At 44.9% G+C, this 17502-nt stretch overlaps 1 protein-coding gene across 4 annotated transcripts in view; it reads right to left on the bottom strand.

Moving 5' to 3' along the window:
- The window catches only part of LOC112250534 (frizzled-3), a 31412-nt gene that overhangs the window by 3430 nt on the left and 10480 nt on the right, over nt 1-17502 (bottom strand). For all 4 annotated transcript variants that reach the window (XM_024420769.2, XM_024420771.2, XM_024420772.2 and 1 more), the window contains exons 3-8: nt 13936-14132; nt 13187-13649; nt 12679-12978; nt 12044-12295; nt 894-1042; nt 207-464 (exon numbers count right to left, since the gene is read on the bottom strand). In XM_024420769.2, coding sequence (XP_024276537.1) covers nt 207-464; nt 894-1042; nt 12044-12295; nt 12679-12978; nt 13187-13649; nt 13936-14132 — 1619 coding nt within the window. The remainder of the gene's footprint in view (nt 1-206; nt 465-893; nt 1043-12043; nt 12296-12678; nt 12979-13186; nt 13650-13935; nt 14133-17502) is intronic.

Below are 17502 nucleotides of genomic sequence, written 5' to 3'. Positions count from 1 at the left end.
GATGGTTGGTCAGGCATCTGGGACTGTAAATAACATGACAAATACTCCATGTTTTTAACACTCTCCAAACCCTTTCAGATCTACACATTTCCGCCTCTATTCATCCATACCTGTTTTCCACATCTGGCTTTTTTTCAATCCCCAAATCTATTAAATCAATCTGTCACCCCCGCGGTTCCCACCCCACCCTCCCCGTCCATCCCTACCTGCTGTCTCTGGATCGATGCAGACTTCCATGGAAGCTGCTCATCTTGCTGCGGGCGCTGCGGACACTACTTGCCCGGCTGGTGCTCCCACTGGGGGGCTCGTCCAGCATGGCCAGGTGGGTGGAGGAAGCGTGGGTGGAGGTGCCCTGCGTGGATGTCCCCCTGGACTTCCTCGCGATGGGGGTGTTGGGGTCCCGCAGGAGCAGCTGAGCAAAATCTGGCTCCTGGAGTACCTGTCTGCTCTCGTTGACCACGCTACTGGAAAAGGGAGAGGAAGAGGGGGACGAGGAGAAGGGGAAGGGTGGGATGGAGGGGAGGGAGAGGCGGAGGAGGAACGGGAGAGAGAGAGGGAAGGTGGAAAGGTAGATGAGGAAGGAGGAGTGTGTGGAACAGGGAATGGGAGAGGGGGTTAATGCTCTGATAACAGGGGGCGGGGGGGGGGTGAACGCAGAGAGTGGGCCTTTCACTAACACTACTATACAGCACTGTTGAATTTAAAATCTTGGTACCACTTTACTTAAAACCAGCAGGTATAATACATTAAGATGCACACACATACAACAGCATATTTATTTGATTGAATTCAAATTTGCACTAATCGTGCAATTCATTAAAAAACAAGACAACATTGCTCTTCATGAGAAATACATTGATGTTAGGGAGAGAAAGCGTGTTTTAGAGACTTACTCTTTGCGTCTATGTCCGTGGAAGAAGCTGGCCCATTCGAAGCAGGTCTTCTTGCTGCCCACCCAGAACACTGAAGGGATCCCTACTACCAACATCATCAGGTACTTTATGATGAACAGGGACAGGTTTGGTCTGCTGGTCTGCTCGACCTAGGTCACCCATGGAGAGGAGAGAGGTGTGAGTGGGTCTGCCATAAGGGAGTACTCTACTAGCAATCTGTACTGTAGGGAAACAATGTGTGTCTGTGAGTACGTTTGATTGTACATGTATGTCTGCTCGGCTGCGTGGGTGAGAATGTAGTTCTCAGTAAGTATGACACTACTACGGTAGGTTGTCTGCAAGGCAGTGAGGCACTGCACTCCTGAGTCGTGTGTGTTTTCCCACATGCATGTATTTTCTAACAGACTCGGCAGCTTACCGCTACAGGCATAAACAAATCAGCAGCCGACACAATGGCATGACTCTCTCCTTCCCCCTCCCTTTGTCTTTATTCTCCCTCTCTCTACCTCTCATTCCCTTCCTCCACCCCTGCTCTCATTTTCTCTACTTCCATTCCCATCCATCCCCAATCGTTCCCTCCCTCTCTACCTCCCCCCTCTAATTTGATCTCTTTCCCTCCACCCCCTCTCTCTTCTGTGCCCCCCGTAGATAGTGCACCTGTACCCTCAGGCTACACTGTAGCCTCACACAGGTCTCTACTGCAGAAGGGTACAGTACAGCAGCACACAACACAACACAACACAGCACTCATCTTCTCACCCATACCTGCAAATACACTGCATCACTGCTGTAACACCATAGCAGCCTTAGTAAACACACAGACACATATTGAATGTATGTCAGTGGAGGCTGCTGAAGGGAGGACGGCTCATAATAATGTCTGGAATGGAGTGAATAGACTAGTATCAAGCACGTGGTTTCCATGTGGTTGAGACCATTCCATTGACTCCGTCCCAGCCATTATTATGAGCCGTACTCCCCTCAGCAGCCTCCACTGACATACATTCAATATGTGTCTGTGTGTTTACTAAGGCTGCTATGGCATTATCTATCTCCCCCTATCCCTGTAAGAAACATACTCACACACATCCCTTGTTTTTTCCCCCAACACACACACGCACATACACAGCAGTCCTGATGGCCTCGTTATGAGTGGAGCAGGCAGGCAGAGCAGCCTGGAGCTCAGAGAACCTCATTACAACAGAATGAGATAAGAGGAGAGAGACTGAATCACTGCAGCCATACGTCCTTTCAGTTAACATGTCTTATCTTCTAAACTCCTCTAGATTGGCATCTCATACGGTTCTGGACAATCAGAGGGGAAGTAGTAGAAAGGCACAGGGTGGATGCAGCAGGACTGACTCGTTGAAATAGAATGGCCATCCTTATTCAAGTCAATGGGTCTGTAATGGGTGGACACATCTAGTGATAATATTTCTATGGGCCTGACCCATAGTAGCACTGGTTGGTTTTCACAGCTGATTCCTTTTCTCTATGACATTTAATCCAAAGTGACTAAGATTTTCGTATTCCCTGTGGGAATCAAACTCACGATTGTAGTGTTGCAAGCATCGTGCTCTACCAACTAAGCCACACAGGACCTCTCTCTCTGTGTGGCACACACACACACACACACTGTCAAGCTGAAACAGGAAAGGCCCTTCCCCAAACTGTTGCCACAAAGTTGGAAGCACAGAATCCTCTAGAATGTCAGTGTATGCTGTAACGTTAAGGTTTCCCTTCACTGGAACTAAGGTTCCTAGCCCTTTAGAAAAGCAGCCCCAGACCGTTATTCCTCCTCCACCATACTTTACAGTTGGTGCTATGCATTGGGGCATCCGCCAAACCCAGATTAGTCTGTCGGACTGCCAAATGGTGAAGCGTGATTCATCACTCCAGAGAACGCGTTTCCACTTCTCCAAGAGTCCAATGGCGGTGAGCTTTACACTACTCTAGCAGACGCTTGACATTGCACATGGTGATCTAAGGGTTGTGAACAGCTGCTCGGCCATGGAAACCCATTTCATGAAGCTCCCGATGAACAGTTCTTGTGCCGACGTTTCTTCCAGAGGCAGTTTCGAACTCGGAAGTGAGTGTTGTGACCGACTACAGACAATTTTTACAAGCTACCCGCTTCAGCGGTCCCATTCTGTGAGCTTACCACTTCGCGGCTGAGCCGTTGTTGCTCCTAGATGTTTCTACTTCACAATAACAGCACTTACAGTTGACCGGGGCATCTCTAGCAGGGCAGAAATTTGACAAACTGACTTGTTGGAAAGGTAGCATCCTATGATGGTGCGACGTTGAAAGACACTGAGGTCTTCAGTAAGGCCTTTCTACTGACAATGTTTGTCTATGGAGATTGCATGGACGTGTGCTTGATTTTATACAACAGTCAGCAACAGGTGTGGCTCAAATAGCCGAATCCACAAATTTGAAGGGATGTCCACATACTTTTGTATATATTGTGTATATAGATCTCTGCTGAACCATAGCTTTATAGTATTTTTGTGCTCAGGAGATTGTCTGTTTACATGTTAGCTACTGTGTTACTGTATGTTTGTGTGCTCTGGAGAAGCAGAATCCTCCCACTCACATCCTCCACACATCACAAAGTTATGAAGGGCAGTCAGCGGGCCTGCAGAGACCTGGCCGCCCATTCTCAGTCTTTCTATATAAAAAACGAAAGACTTTCACTCGTTCCATTACCCTTCCCTTACTAGCCGTTACCAAACCACAGACATTCCTCACTATTACATTTTGCCTGTGTAGTTTGGTCCATACAGTAGCTTTACTTTCTTTATAACTGCATTACCATAGTGTCGCCCTTGTCTCTGATCCATCTTTCCCCCAGCAACAGAACCTCTGGGAGAAATGAACTCACCGCTCTCTTACGCAGTTATGCTTGCATGACAGATTAAGGCCCCAAACGACTCTCTTTGCCTCCCCAACGGCCTTCCCCCTCTGTTTCCCCCATCCCCCCCACCGTAACAGGCCTCTAATGCCGTCATAAGCTATCTTTGTTGGGGGTACACACACACACACACACACACACACACACACACGGACGGACGGACGGACGGACGGACGGACGGACGGACAGACGCTCTACTGTGTGCCAACCACCCTTCCTTTAGAACTAACTAAAAGGCAAGAGATTACACACCCTCACACATCCAAACGTGGCAATGGAACTGAAAAACAGTGACATCTAGACACTTGCTACAAACAAACAAGTAGAGAAGCTATTCACTCTTTTCACTTCTCTACCCATCCAAACTCTGCTATCTGTGCCACCACAGTAACTACTAACACAAAACCTTTTTAAGGAGGACAGAAAAAGAAGCACAGCACACACACACTCAAACATACATACATACATACACACACACAAAAACAAACATCTACTCTACACACACACACACACACACACACACACACACACACACACACACACACACACACACACACACACACACACACACACACACACACACACACACACACACACACACACACACACACACACACACACACGAAAATGCTACCATTTTACACCAGCAAGGATGAAGTGTTTGAATGATTAACTGCTTCTCCAGATGAGTGGGGATGTTGTTCCACCGCTCCAGGCAGAGAGGAGCTTCTCTGAAGTGCTTCATCTATTAAATAGAACCAACCTGAGATCTCTCCCCGGTCTGTGTTTGCACTGGAACACTGGAGCTAGGTGTGTTGGGAATACAACTACTGTGTGAGACTGAAATACATTTTTCTTACTCTGTTGTTTTTCTTTCCCTTATTGAACTTGGCACCAGAATTCAATCCCATCTTTTTTCTTGGGACCCCATGAAAGCTCACAGAGGTCCCTCAGGGGTCCAAGGCCCCCTGGTTGAGAATGACTGGTGTACTGTAGGGGTGATAATAATATTTGAGTGTAGTTGATTGTAGTTTCTAGAAATGGTTACAGTAGCTGTATAATCTGATATTACATCCTAAGGACAGGTGTATGGTGTAGTGGTTAGAGCAGATGTAATGTAGTGTAGTGCTTAAGAAAGGGGGTACATGGTATACCTGGTAAGACAGGGGATATGGTGTATTGGTTAGAGTATGGATCTCACCTTGTGCTGTGGTGGTCATGAAGTTATGTCAGCCGGTTATTGTCATGCAAAAGAAAATGAGTTGGTGTAACAGGGTTGGTTAAAGAAATGTGTATTTAATGTTCAAGCATTCTTATTGGTTAGTTCAACTCTGATGACAGTAAGGTGTGTTGTGATTGGCCCCGCTTGCTTGCAGATAGGGGGAGTATGAAAATGTGACGCAAGGGGTAGGTCACGTTCTGAATACTGTTTTCTATGTTCTATTTTCCAATGGGTTTGCTGTACGTTACTGATTTATACATGTGTGGGTATATGGTACCTGTTAGGGATTGAGGGGCTTTCTGGGATGTGCTTTGGCATATGATTTGATTTGCTGTAAATAAGTGTGTTAGCTAGCATACACCGATGTAATGGTCACATAAGCCACTGCTTGTCTTCATGCTACAGATTTTGCCATCGACAGCCATCAATACCGTTAAGCCCTGCACAACTAACGTGCTGTTTCCCATTTAACAACAGAAATAAATGCTCAACTGGGACCACTGGCCGAAGTGATTTATTTTGAGAAAACACAACGCATGGAGACATCTGTTACATTGGCCTACTGTATTTTATCTGATTATGCTCTATGCCATAGGCTGTAGGCTTGTTCATTTAGCTGACAATATATGCTTATAAGTCCCGTAACATTATTTGATATAATATAATGTTATTGTAAGAAGGATATCATTTAACTTAGCTGAGTAATATAGAATGGAGTGCTTATATGAAGTGGCTATGTTGAGCGTAAACGTGATAATTTGAAACAGGTCCTATAGGCTACGCTATATATTGGAATTACTTAGCAACTTTAGTTGTGAATGATACAAACCATATAATTTCTCAGAAATCAAAACATATATGGGTTGCACGATGCGACTATATGCTAAAAAAAGAAGCCTGCGCTCTGTCTTCGCCTCAGGCTACACAGCTGTTCTCTCATCACGTGATCATATTTTCACCCATCAGACTATTCTCAATTTAATCTTGTCTTTACTAATATGTCAAATGAGTTTCCATTTAGAATGGCCCATGATCAAATGGGCAGGAACAGGGGCAGTGGAAAAAATACATATTCCGTAGGCTATGCACTCGAATAGCGAATGGAGGCTGCGCGCTTTCCTGCGGGTATTTCCAATGTTGCCGGATAGGCTACCTCTGTTTTATATTGGAGCTGTGGTTAATATGAACAGCTGAGAAATAAATATAAGACCATTTATTTCACTACACACGTCAACCACTGTTTGAGGAGCATGCTCTCGCTGTGCGACAGGTGATATTCCGCCCAAACACTGTATGCCATGGGTTCTCCAACCCTGTTCCTGCAGATACCCAGCGCTTAATTTCGGAAACAAACTTAAATCTGTACGGGAACATCGATAGTAACATGTTTTCGCAACTAAACATATTTCACTAAACTATTGACAAACCGTCTGCGCACGTGAGAAAAAAAAATAAGGAGAGAGAGACGAGAAAAGGGAAATGCATAGTGGTGAGATGTTCTGTAGCTAAAGGTAATGTAAGCCTATTAATTATGAAAATATAACCAAATCCCCATTACTAGGCTATTCAAAATCATATACAAATTCTCTATAATTTTAAGCTAACTGTAAGCCGCCCTGTACAATCAATGAACCAACAGCATCTCCTAGGGCTATACATTCTCTCCCAGACTCGTGGATAGACATTTTGGAGCGTAGCATAAGGTAATCCAGTCCATCCAGTATGCAACATAATAAAGTCTACACGATTACTCAAATGCGTTTAATTTTGGAGTATAAACTAGACCAATTATGTACCAAAGACATCTTAAATCAGTTTTGTTTGATGTTTTTCTGCCATGCAGAGTATGTGGTAGGCTGTGTATTGTATAACAGCACGAGCATCATTTTGATTCAAGGTATTTTATCGGGCTTGGCCTCATAAACTTATGCATAAACGAATACTGTGCATTCGAAAGAATTCAGACCCCTAGACTATTTCCAAATGTTGTTACGTTACAGCCTTATTCTATAAATATATGTAATTGTTTTTTTCCCTCACCAAACTACACACAATACCCCACAATGACAAAGAAAAACACGTTTTTTAGAATTGTTTGAAAATGTTTGTTTTTTTAACATCTGAAATATCACATTTACAGTGCCTTGCGAAAGTATTCGGCCCCCTTGAACTTTGCAACCTTTTGCCACATTTCAGGCTTCAAACATAAAGATATAAAACTGTATTTTTTGTGAAGAATCAACAACAAGTGGGACACAATCATGAAGTGGAACGACATTTATTGGATATTTCAAACTTTTTAACAACTCAAAAACTGAAAAATTGGGCGTGCAAAATTATTCAGCCCCTTTACTTTCAGTGCAGCAAACTCTCCAGAAGTTCAGTGAGGATCTCTGAATGATCCAATGTTGACCTAAATGACTAATGATGATAAACACAATCCACCTGTGTGTAATCAAGTCTCCGTATAAATGCACCTGCACTGTGATAGTCTCAGAGGTCCGTTAAAAGCGCAGAGAGCATCATGAAGAACAAGGAACACACCAGGCAGGTCCGAGATACTGTTGTGAAGAAGTTTAAAGCCGGATTTGGATACAAAAAGATTTCCCAAGCTTTAAACATCCCAAGGAGCACTGTGCAAGCGATAATATTGAAATGGAAGGAGTATCAGACCACTGCAAATCTACCAAGACCTGGCCGTCCCTCTAAACTTTCAGCTCATACAAGGAGAAGACTGATCAGAGATGCAGCCAAGAGGCCCATGATCACTCTGTATGAACTGCAGAGATCTACAGCTGAGGTGGGAGACTCTGTCCATAGGACAACAATCAGTCGTATATTGCACAAATCTGGCCTTTATGGAAGAGTGGCAAGAAGAAAGCCATTTCTTAAAGATATCCATAAAAAGTGTCGTTTAAAGTTTGCCACAAGCCACCTGGGAGACACACCAAACATGTGGAAGAAGGTGCTCTGGTCAGATGAAACCAAAGTTGAACTTTTTGGCAACAATGCAAAACGTTATGTTTGGCGTAAAAGCAACACAGCTCATCACCCTGAACACACCATCCCCACTGTCAAACATGGTGGTGGCAGCATCATGGTTTGGGCCTGCTTTTCTTCAGCAGGGACAGGGAAGATGGTTAAAATTGATGGGAAGATGGATGGAGCCAAATACAGGACCATTCTGGAAGAAAACCTGATGGAGTCTGCAAAAGACCTGAGACTGGGACGGAGATTTGTCTTCCAACAAGACAATGATCCAAAACATAAAGCAAAATCTACAATGGAATGGTTCAAAAATAAACATATCCAGGTGTTAGAATGGCCAAGTCAAAGTCCAGACCTGAATCCAATCGAGAATCTGTGGAAAGAACTGAAAACTGCTGTTCACAAATGCTCTCCATCCAACCTCACTGAGCTCGAGCTGTTTTGCAAGGAGGAATGGGAAAAAATTTCAGTCTCTCGATGTGCAAAACTGATAGAGACATACCCCAAGGGACTTACAGCTGTAATCGCAGCAAAAGGTGGCGCTACAAAGTATTAACTTAAGGGGGCTGAATAATTTTGCACGCCCAATTTTTCAGTTTTTGTTTTGTTAAAAAAGTTTGAAATATCCAATAAATGTCGTTCCACTTCATGATTGTGTCCCACTTGTTGTTGATTCTTCACAAAAAAATGCAGTTTTATATCTTTATGTTTGAAGCCTGAAATGTGGCAAAAGGTCGCAAAGTCCAAGGGGGCCGAATACTTTCGCAAGGCACTGTACATAAGTATTCAGACCCTTTACTCAGTACTTTCTTGAAGCACCTTTGACAGCGATTACAGCCTTGAGTCTTCTTGGGTATGACCCTACAACCCCACACATGTATTTGGGGAGTTTCTCACATTTTTCTCTGCAGATCTTCTCAAGCTCTGTCAGGTTGGATGTGGAGGATTGCTGCACAGCTATTTTCAGGTCTCTCCAGAGATGTTAGATCTGGTTCAAGTCCTGGCTCTGGCTGGGCCACTCAAGGACATTAAGAGACTTGTTCCTAACCCAGTCCTGCGTTGTCTTGGCTGTGTGCTTAGGGTTGTTGCCCTGTTGGAAGGTGAACCTTCACCCCAGTCGGAGGTCCTGAGCGCTCTGAAGCAGGTTTTCATCAAGGATCTCTCTGTACTTTGCTCTGTTCATCTTTGCCTCAATCCTGACTAGTCTCCCAGTCCCTGCCGCTGAAAAACATCCCCGCAGCATGATGCTGCCACCACCATGCTTCACCATAGGGATGGTGCCAGGTTTCCTCCAGACGTGACACTTGGCATTCAGGCCAAAGTGTTCAATCTTGGTTTCATCAGACCAGAGAATCTTGTTTCTCATGGTCTGAGAGTCTTTAGGTGCCTTTTGGCAAACTCCAAGCGAGCTGTCTTGTGCCTTTTACTGAGGAGTGGCTTTCATCTGGCCACTCTACCATCAGGGATGAGTTGGACCATAAAGTGAAGGAGAAGCAGCCAGAAAGTGCTCAGCATATGTGGGAACTCCTTCAAGACAGTTGGAAAAGCATTCCTCAAAGACACGGTGGTTGGAACCAAAAATCTCAAATTAAGGACCCATCAGACCAAAGGACAGCTTTCCACCAATCTAATGTCCATTGCTCATGTTTCTTGGCCCAAGCAAGTCTCTTCTTATTATTGGTGTTCTTTAGTAGTGGTTTTTTTGCAGCAATTCAACCATGAAGGCCTGATTCACACAGTCTCCTCTGAACAGTTGATGTTGAGATGTGTCTGTTACTTGGGAAGCATTTATTTGACCTGCAATCTGAGGCTGGTAACTAATGAATTTATCCTCTGCAGCTGAGGTAACTCTCAGTCTTCCGTTCCTGTGGCGGTCCTCGTGAGAGCCAGTTTCATCGCTTGATGGTTTTTAGCGAATGCACTTGAAGAAACTTTCAAAGTTCTTGAAATTTTCCAGATTGACTGACCTTCATGTTAAAGTAATGATGGACTGTCGTTTCTCTTTTCTTATTTGAGCTGTTCTTGCCATAAAATGGACTTGGTCTTTTACAAAATAGGGTTATCTTCACCCCTACCTTCTCACAACACAACTTGATTGGCTCAAACACATTAAGAAGGAAAGAAATTCCACAAATGAACTTTTATCAAGGCACACCTGTTAATTGAAATTCCAGGTGACTACCTCATGAAGCTGGTTGAGAGAATGCCAAGAGTGTGCAAAGCTGTCATCAAGGCAAATGGTGGCTACTTTGAAGAATCTCAAATATAAAATATATTCAGATTTGTTTAACACTTTTGTTTTCTGCTACATGATGTGTTATTTCATAGTTTGGATGTCTTCACTATTATTCTACAATTTATAACATATTTTAATAAAAATTAAAAAAAACTGGATTGAGTATGTGTGTCCAAACTTTTGACTGGTAGTGTATGTAGATAAGGATTTTTTTGTATTTTTTTTGTTGTATACATTTGCAAAAATGTCTGAAACACTGTTTTGGCTTCGTCAATATGGGGTATTGTGTGTATATGGAGGAGGATTTATTTTGATTTAAATGTGGAAAAAGTCAAGGCGTCTGAATTCTTTCCGAAGGCACTGTATGCACATGGATGTTTTGAAATCAATCATCCCCTTAGAAAGCGCTGTCCATTTCATTGTGTTTGGCTTTGAGACAACAGCCAGAACAGCCACGTTTCCACCTGCTGTTGAACTTCTTTCTTCAAATGGATCAATCACAGTGAGGTGAGTTTTAAAAGCACGATGCTGTTTTGATGATAAGTGCTCGATGTGATTTTCAATTGCATTTGCATTGCTGTATGGGTGGTTAGAGGGACAATAGAGCCTTGAGTACCAGGCCATTAGTGATCTAATGGTCATTAGGGTACTACCAATGCATGTCCTGAGTGCATAAGAGGAGAATACCGTGATTCAACAGTCACATGGAATTCTACTGCGGTCATGACTCATGACTGCCAGCGTGGCGGTAATACGGTCACTGCAGCAGCCCTATTCTGACCTGGTATGGACAGGGGATGTGGTGTACTGGTTAGAGTATGGATCTCACCTGGTATGGACAGGGTATATGGTGTACTGGTTAGAGTATGTATCTCACCTGGTATGGACAGGGTATATGGTGTACTGGTTAGAGTATGTATCTCACCTGGTATGGACAGGGGATGTGATGTACTGGTTAGAGTATGGATCTCATCTGGTATGGACAGGGGATGTGGTGTACTGGTTAGAGTATGGATCTCATCTGGTATGGACAGGGTATATGGTGTAATGGTTAGAGTATGGATCTCACTTGGTATGGACAAGTGATGTGGTGTACTGGTTAGAGTATGGATCTCACCTGGTATGGACAGGGTATATGGTGTACTGGTTAGAGTATGTATCTCACCTGGTATGAACAGGGGATGTGGTGTACTGGTTAGAGTATGGATCACACCTGGTATGGACAGGGTATATGGTGTACTGCTTTAGAGTATGGATCTCACCTGGTATGGACAGGGGATGTGGTGTACTGGTTAGAGTATGGATCTCACCTGGTATGGACAGGGGATGTGGTGTACTGGTTAGAGTATGGATCTCACCTGGTATGGACAGGGAATGTGGTGTACTGGTTAGAGTATGGGTCTCACCTGGTATGGACAGGGTATATGGTGTACTGGTTAGAGTATGGATCTCACCTGGTATGGACAGGGGATGTGGTGTACTGGTTAGAGTATGGATCTCACCTGGTATGGACAGGGGATGTGGTGTACTGGTTAGAGTATGGATCTCACCTGGTATGGACAGGGTATATGGTGTACTGGTTAGAGTATGGATCTCACCTGGTATGGACAGGGGATGTGGTGTACTGGTTAGAGTATGGATCTCACCTGGTATGGACAGGGTATATGGTGTACTGGTTAGAGTATGGATCTCACCTGGTATGGACAGGGGATGTGGTGTACTGGTTAGAGTATGGATCTCACCTGGTATGGACAGGGGCTGTGGTGTACTGGTTAGAGTATGGATCTCACCTGGTATGGACAGGGGATGTGGTACTCTCTGCAGCGCTCCTGTACCCAGGTAGTCTCCCAGACAGTCCTATAGCTGTTCTCATACAGGTAGCAGGCTATGACCGTCAGCAGAGGGACCAGGTAGAGCACAGAGAACACCCCGATACGGATCATAAACTTCACCAGCTTGTCTTGGTTCTCCTTCTCCAGAGGGATCTCCATACGGACGCGGTTCAACGCCAGGATGCCCGCTAGCAGCAACGCCACCCCCACCTAGAATCAGACAGAGTTGATATGGAAGGATTAGACAAAAGATGATGACATAAGACCAGGAAATGAACACGGTATATTGGTTGGGTAGTTAACAATTTCAATCATTTCCTTCAGTTCCATTCAGATCCACTTTCTTATGACTTTTGAGATGTGTATGACCGTGGTATAATCGAAGGAGAAGGCACAGTGTCAACACGTTTCCTGAACGTTGTGCATGTGCACATGTAAACTTTGCGCACACATACCCACAAAGGACATCCTACAAAGACTTTGCTGAATCACCTAGGTTGCATCCCAAATGCCACCCTATTCCCTATATAGGGAATAGGCTGCCATTTGTTACACACGCCTTATCCCACTGTGACTCATTCCAGCCCTCTCACCAGTACATCCAGGCCCAGCGGAACCAGCAGGAACCATCTCAGCGCTGTGCGGTCATACAGCCCCACAAAACACACCCCGCTGACACTATCCCCTTCGATCTTGTTCATGGCCAGCAGAGTGACAGTCAGACAGCCGGGCAGGCCCCAGGCACAGGCATGGAAGAGCAAGGCCTTCTTCTCGATGGCCTCGCTGCCCCACTTAGGCACGGCAGCCAGGAACCAGGTGATGGTGAGGATGACCCACCACACACTGCCAGCCATGGTGAAGAAGTAGAGCACCATGAACAGCAGAGTGCACACCTGGAGGGGAGGAGGGGAGGAGGAGAAGAGAACAAGGTTTAAAAAAGACTGAAGACATTGAAAATCCAAGAACATTGAAAATATCGTACCAACAAAAAAAAGATGATATAATAGCCCTGAATGTCACAGAGAAAATGGTAAATCAAACAATCAATTAGTTAATTAAACAATCCGTTATCAATCAATCACTGCGTGGCCGATGGGTCACCTTGTTATGGGAGCCCTGGGTGACGGTGGACGCCCGGAAGCGCCCGGGGCTCGCCGCGTTGCACGCCACCCGGTCCTCCAACAGGAAGCCCAGGAAGAAGACCAGGGACACCATCATGTAACACACGGCGTAGAAGATGATCGGCCGCTCCGGGTAGCGGAACCTGGACACGTCGATGAGGAAGGTGAGGAAGGTGAAGAGGGTTGCCGAGAGACAGACGATGGACACCACGCCGATGAAGTAGCGGGCGAAGACCAGCTCGTCCCGCTGGAAGTACATGTTGGGGCAGGGGGGCGAGCAGTCCCTCACACCCAGGAAGGTGTAGCCCAGGTCGGGGTCGATCTTGAGCTCGCGGGGGCACCAGAAGCCATAGTCGCGCTGGACGGAGATGGGCGACTCTGTGGAGTCTGACCTGGACAGCAGATCTACAGGACGGGGGTATGGCTCGTCACAGTCTGGGAACCTGGGGGACGGAGAGGAAACAGCTTATGTTAGACACATTATATTTAAACTACAGAAAGACACAAAGGTAGTATTTTACAATACTGTTTCCACAGTTTTGACCTTGTATTTGCTAGGAAATCACGTGTTACCATTGTGCAATTACCATTTTGCCATTCTTTTTGATGCTATGGTACAGAATGACCAGGTATTTCCTGATAAATTCATGGTAAAAGGAATGATACCAAAAAATACATATGTGCCCCATGTGTGTAAAAGTGTACCTGACAGTACAGTAGACTACTAACCTGTTACAATCCATCTCTTCTGGCCAGGTGACGCCGAACATGTCCATGAGTTTGTAACAGTCTCCCTTGGCTCTCAGGCACAGCCGTCGGCAGGGCAGTGTCATGCGCCCGTACTCTGTACACACTGGAGTGTAGAGGGCACACAGGAACATCCTGAGTTCTGACGAACACTGCAGGTTCACCATGGGGTGGAAGGGCTGCGGAGGGGAGAGGAAAACACAAGACTGTCAGGAGGTGTATAGTCACAGCTGAGTATGAGAGGGCGGGGGTTATGGAGTGTGTCTGTGTTTCACACACATCATACGTCTACTGTCATATACAATCATACACACGGAGACACTCGTACACACCGTATGTCAAGCACACTGTGCATCTACCACAGAACCTGTCAAACACTCAACCCCTCAGCATTAAAGAGACACACACACACAGACAACAGAACAGTCTTCTAAAGCAGGACATTATTCATGTGAAGCCAAAATGAGAGCAGAAAACAGACAGTATCATCTTGTCTGACATAGTTTGGAGCCGACTCAAAAAAACACAACTCCGTCCCCTATCCTCATAATCCTCCTCCCCCCCCCTTTCTCCCATCAACCCGGCAATAAGAGAGAGGGAGGAGAAGGAGGGAGGGAGAGAGGAGGAGTAGGACAGGCTTGGTAACCCCCCCCCCGTTCATCAGATACCCGGCACAGGCAGGGGCTCTGGAGAGTCCTTTGTGTTTGGGGGAGGGCAACGCTGTTACACACGCACGCACGCACGCACGCACACACACACACACACACACACACACACACACACACACACACACACACACACACACACACACACACACACACACTTCCCTCTCTGCCAATATGCATTCAGGGAGAGAACGGTAGCTGTGAGGCATGGCTTTAGTATGCAAATCCCCAGGGGGAGTGAAGAAAGGGTCCCCACCGGCCCCTAGCCCCACCCAGGGCCAAGCTAGACGCATCCTGCTCCTGCTGGGGCCAGCCTTTGTGACTGTGACAGGGAGAGGGGGAGTGGGGGAGGGGGACAAGACAGGGACCCAAGCAGCCAAAATGGGAAGATGAGCTAAATGGAATTTCATTAATAGGGAGTAATAGGGGAACAGAACAGGGTTTTTATTCAGTGGATATGTATTAAATATACACTATATATACAAAAGTATGTGAACAACCCCTTCAAATTAGTGGATTTGGCTATTTCAGCCACACCCGTTGCTGACAGGAGTATACAATCGAACACACCGCCATGGAATCTCCATAGACAAACATTGGCAGTAGAATGGCCTTACTGAAGAGCTCAGTGACTTTCAACGTCGCACCATCATAGGGTGCCACCTTTCCAACAAGTCAGTTCATCAAATGTCTGCCCTGCTAGAGCTGTCAGTGCTGTTAATGTGAAGTGGAAACGTCTAGGGGCAACAACGGCTCAGCCGCAAAGTGGTAAGCCACACAAGAATGGGATGCGCATAAAAATCATCTGTCCTCAGTTGGAAACCGCACACTGCTCTTGATAGTATCACTGATCTTTAATAAGCTTACGTATCGGCCTCACGGCCTTCATCAGAGCTTTTGTGAATTTCTTTAAATTAAGCACCCTTATGTAGACCTGGCCCCACCCACATCCGTTCCACACATGAAAAGGGGTTGGAGGTGAAGGAAAAACAAATAAGTGTTAAATATAACAATATGCATTTCATAAATATTCAAATAAAGTGTGTAAATAAGACGTATTAAACACGTCTGTAAAACCACAATGAGGACATAGACCTACCGAGCAAGTTTTCATGAATTATTGGGTACATCGTATTAAAAACAGCAGAGTAACCTTAAATAGAGACATAATTCATGTTCAAATTCACAACATAACGTACATTTCATCATTAAGACCTTTAGGAAATAATGTCTGGTGGGTAAAAATCCAAAAGCATTCTCTTATACTCAGAGTATTATTGATATCACCTCCCCTGTCTGATATCTTAACTTTCTCTATGCCACAAAATCTAAAGGTAGAAATGTCATGCTTCAGGTCATTCAAATGTACTGCTAGGTCTACATAAGGGTGCTAATTTAAAGAAATTCACAAAAGCTCTGACGAAGGCCGTGAGGCCGATATGTAAGCTTATTAAAGATCAGTGATACTATCAAGAGCAGTGTGCAGTTTCCCTTTTCATTCATCTTGTTCAACTGTTGCCATGCACCTGCAAAAAAGTGCCTTTTGAATTTTGAAGTACAAAACTAAAAGTTAAAGACACAAACAAAACTTAAAAATGGGAAGTACATAAATAGCGCACATAGAATGAATGAAAGATCTATAACTAACATTTCTATGAGAATTTGGTCAGGTCAACCAAAAAGTTACATATTGTATATTAACTTAACCTATATTCAGTCTCCAAGACAGAGGAATACACAGCAGCACTATTATATTCAATACCACATACACTTCCTCCCTCACGCACGCACGCACGCACGCACGCACGCACACACACACACACACACACACACACACACACACACACACACACACACACACACACACACACACACACACACACACACACACACACACACACACACACACACACACACACACACACACACACACACACACACACACACACACTCTTCCTATGACTAGGATAGGAGGCGCAGCTACCTTTTCATCCATCATCACCATAGCTTAGCCTACATATTACACCATTCATTCATCGTAATTCTAACATAGAAATGTAGACAGAATTCCACTTCTGACACCAGTGTTCAGTCTGGGCTGTCTCCCAGACGCCTGCCTGTATTTAAAGGGATTAGGACGGCTGTTAGGCTTGCCGATTCCCACACAAAGAACCTACATCACATCCACATCCAGACAGCTTTTGTAAATGCTTTGTACATATCAAACACAATATTTCTGCCTTCAGATTTTCATTTGACCATAACATAAAGGAGGTGACGTTGATGTGCGGTTTTATTAGACAGCTCAGTGACAGTTGGAACATAGGGCTCAGGCAGACGTCTGAGATGACTGACATCCTCTGGACAAAATATTGAATGCAGTAGAAAATATATATTTGGGTTTATAGATGTACAGGAAAGCACGGTAGAGCAAATGCCACGCGTCCTCATCATCACCAGGGGAATTATTTTGTATTTTGTGTGGGTTTTACTGTGTTTGGTGACTTACTACTGCATCTGTACAAGGCTTTTTTCTTGTTTATGTGTATTTTAGTAGATTGGTTCACTTCCACACCTGTCAAAAACAGTCAAAGCAATCAGTTCTGAATAAATGGACCGCCTGCAGACACAAGGCCCAAAACAGTCTCGCTTGAGGCGATGGTAAGATGGGAAGAAACACAGAATGAAATAGAGTGTATTATAGGATCTCTATGGGGAAGAACTTCCTTCACAGCAACCAATCGGTAAATGCCTGTTACCCCAACCCTCGAGCATTCCTTTTCATTAAACCAAGATCTTATGACACACCTGGCACCATCTTCCTAATCAAATCTTTGAGATCAAACAAGCAGGCAAACACACCCACGTTGATCTGATCTGTATA

The sequence above is a fragment of the Oncorhynchus tshawytscha genome, linkage group LG05 (genome assembly GCF_018296145.1).
Source record: "Oncorhynchus tshawytscha isolate Ot180627B linkage group LG05, Otsh_v2.0, whole genome shotgun sequence".
Taxonomy (NCBI): Eukaryota; Metazoa; Chordata; class Actinopteri; order Salmoniformes; family Salmonidae; genus Oncorhynchus; species Oncorhynchus tshawytscha.
Note: the sequence above shows the minus strand (reverse complement) of the source record. Positions and strands in the feature narration are given on the sequence as shown.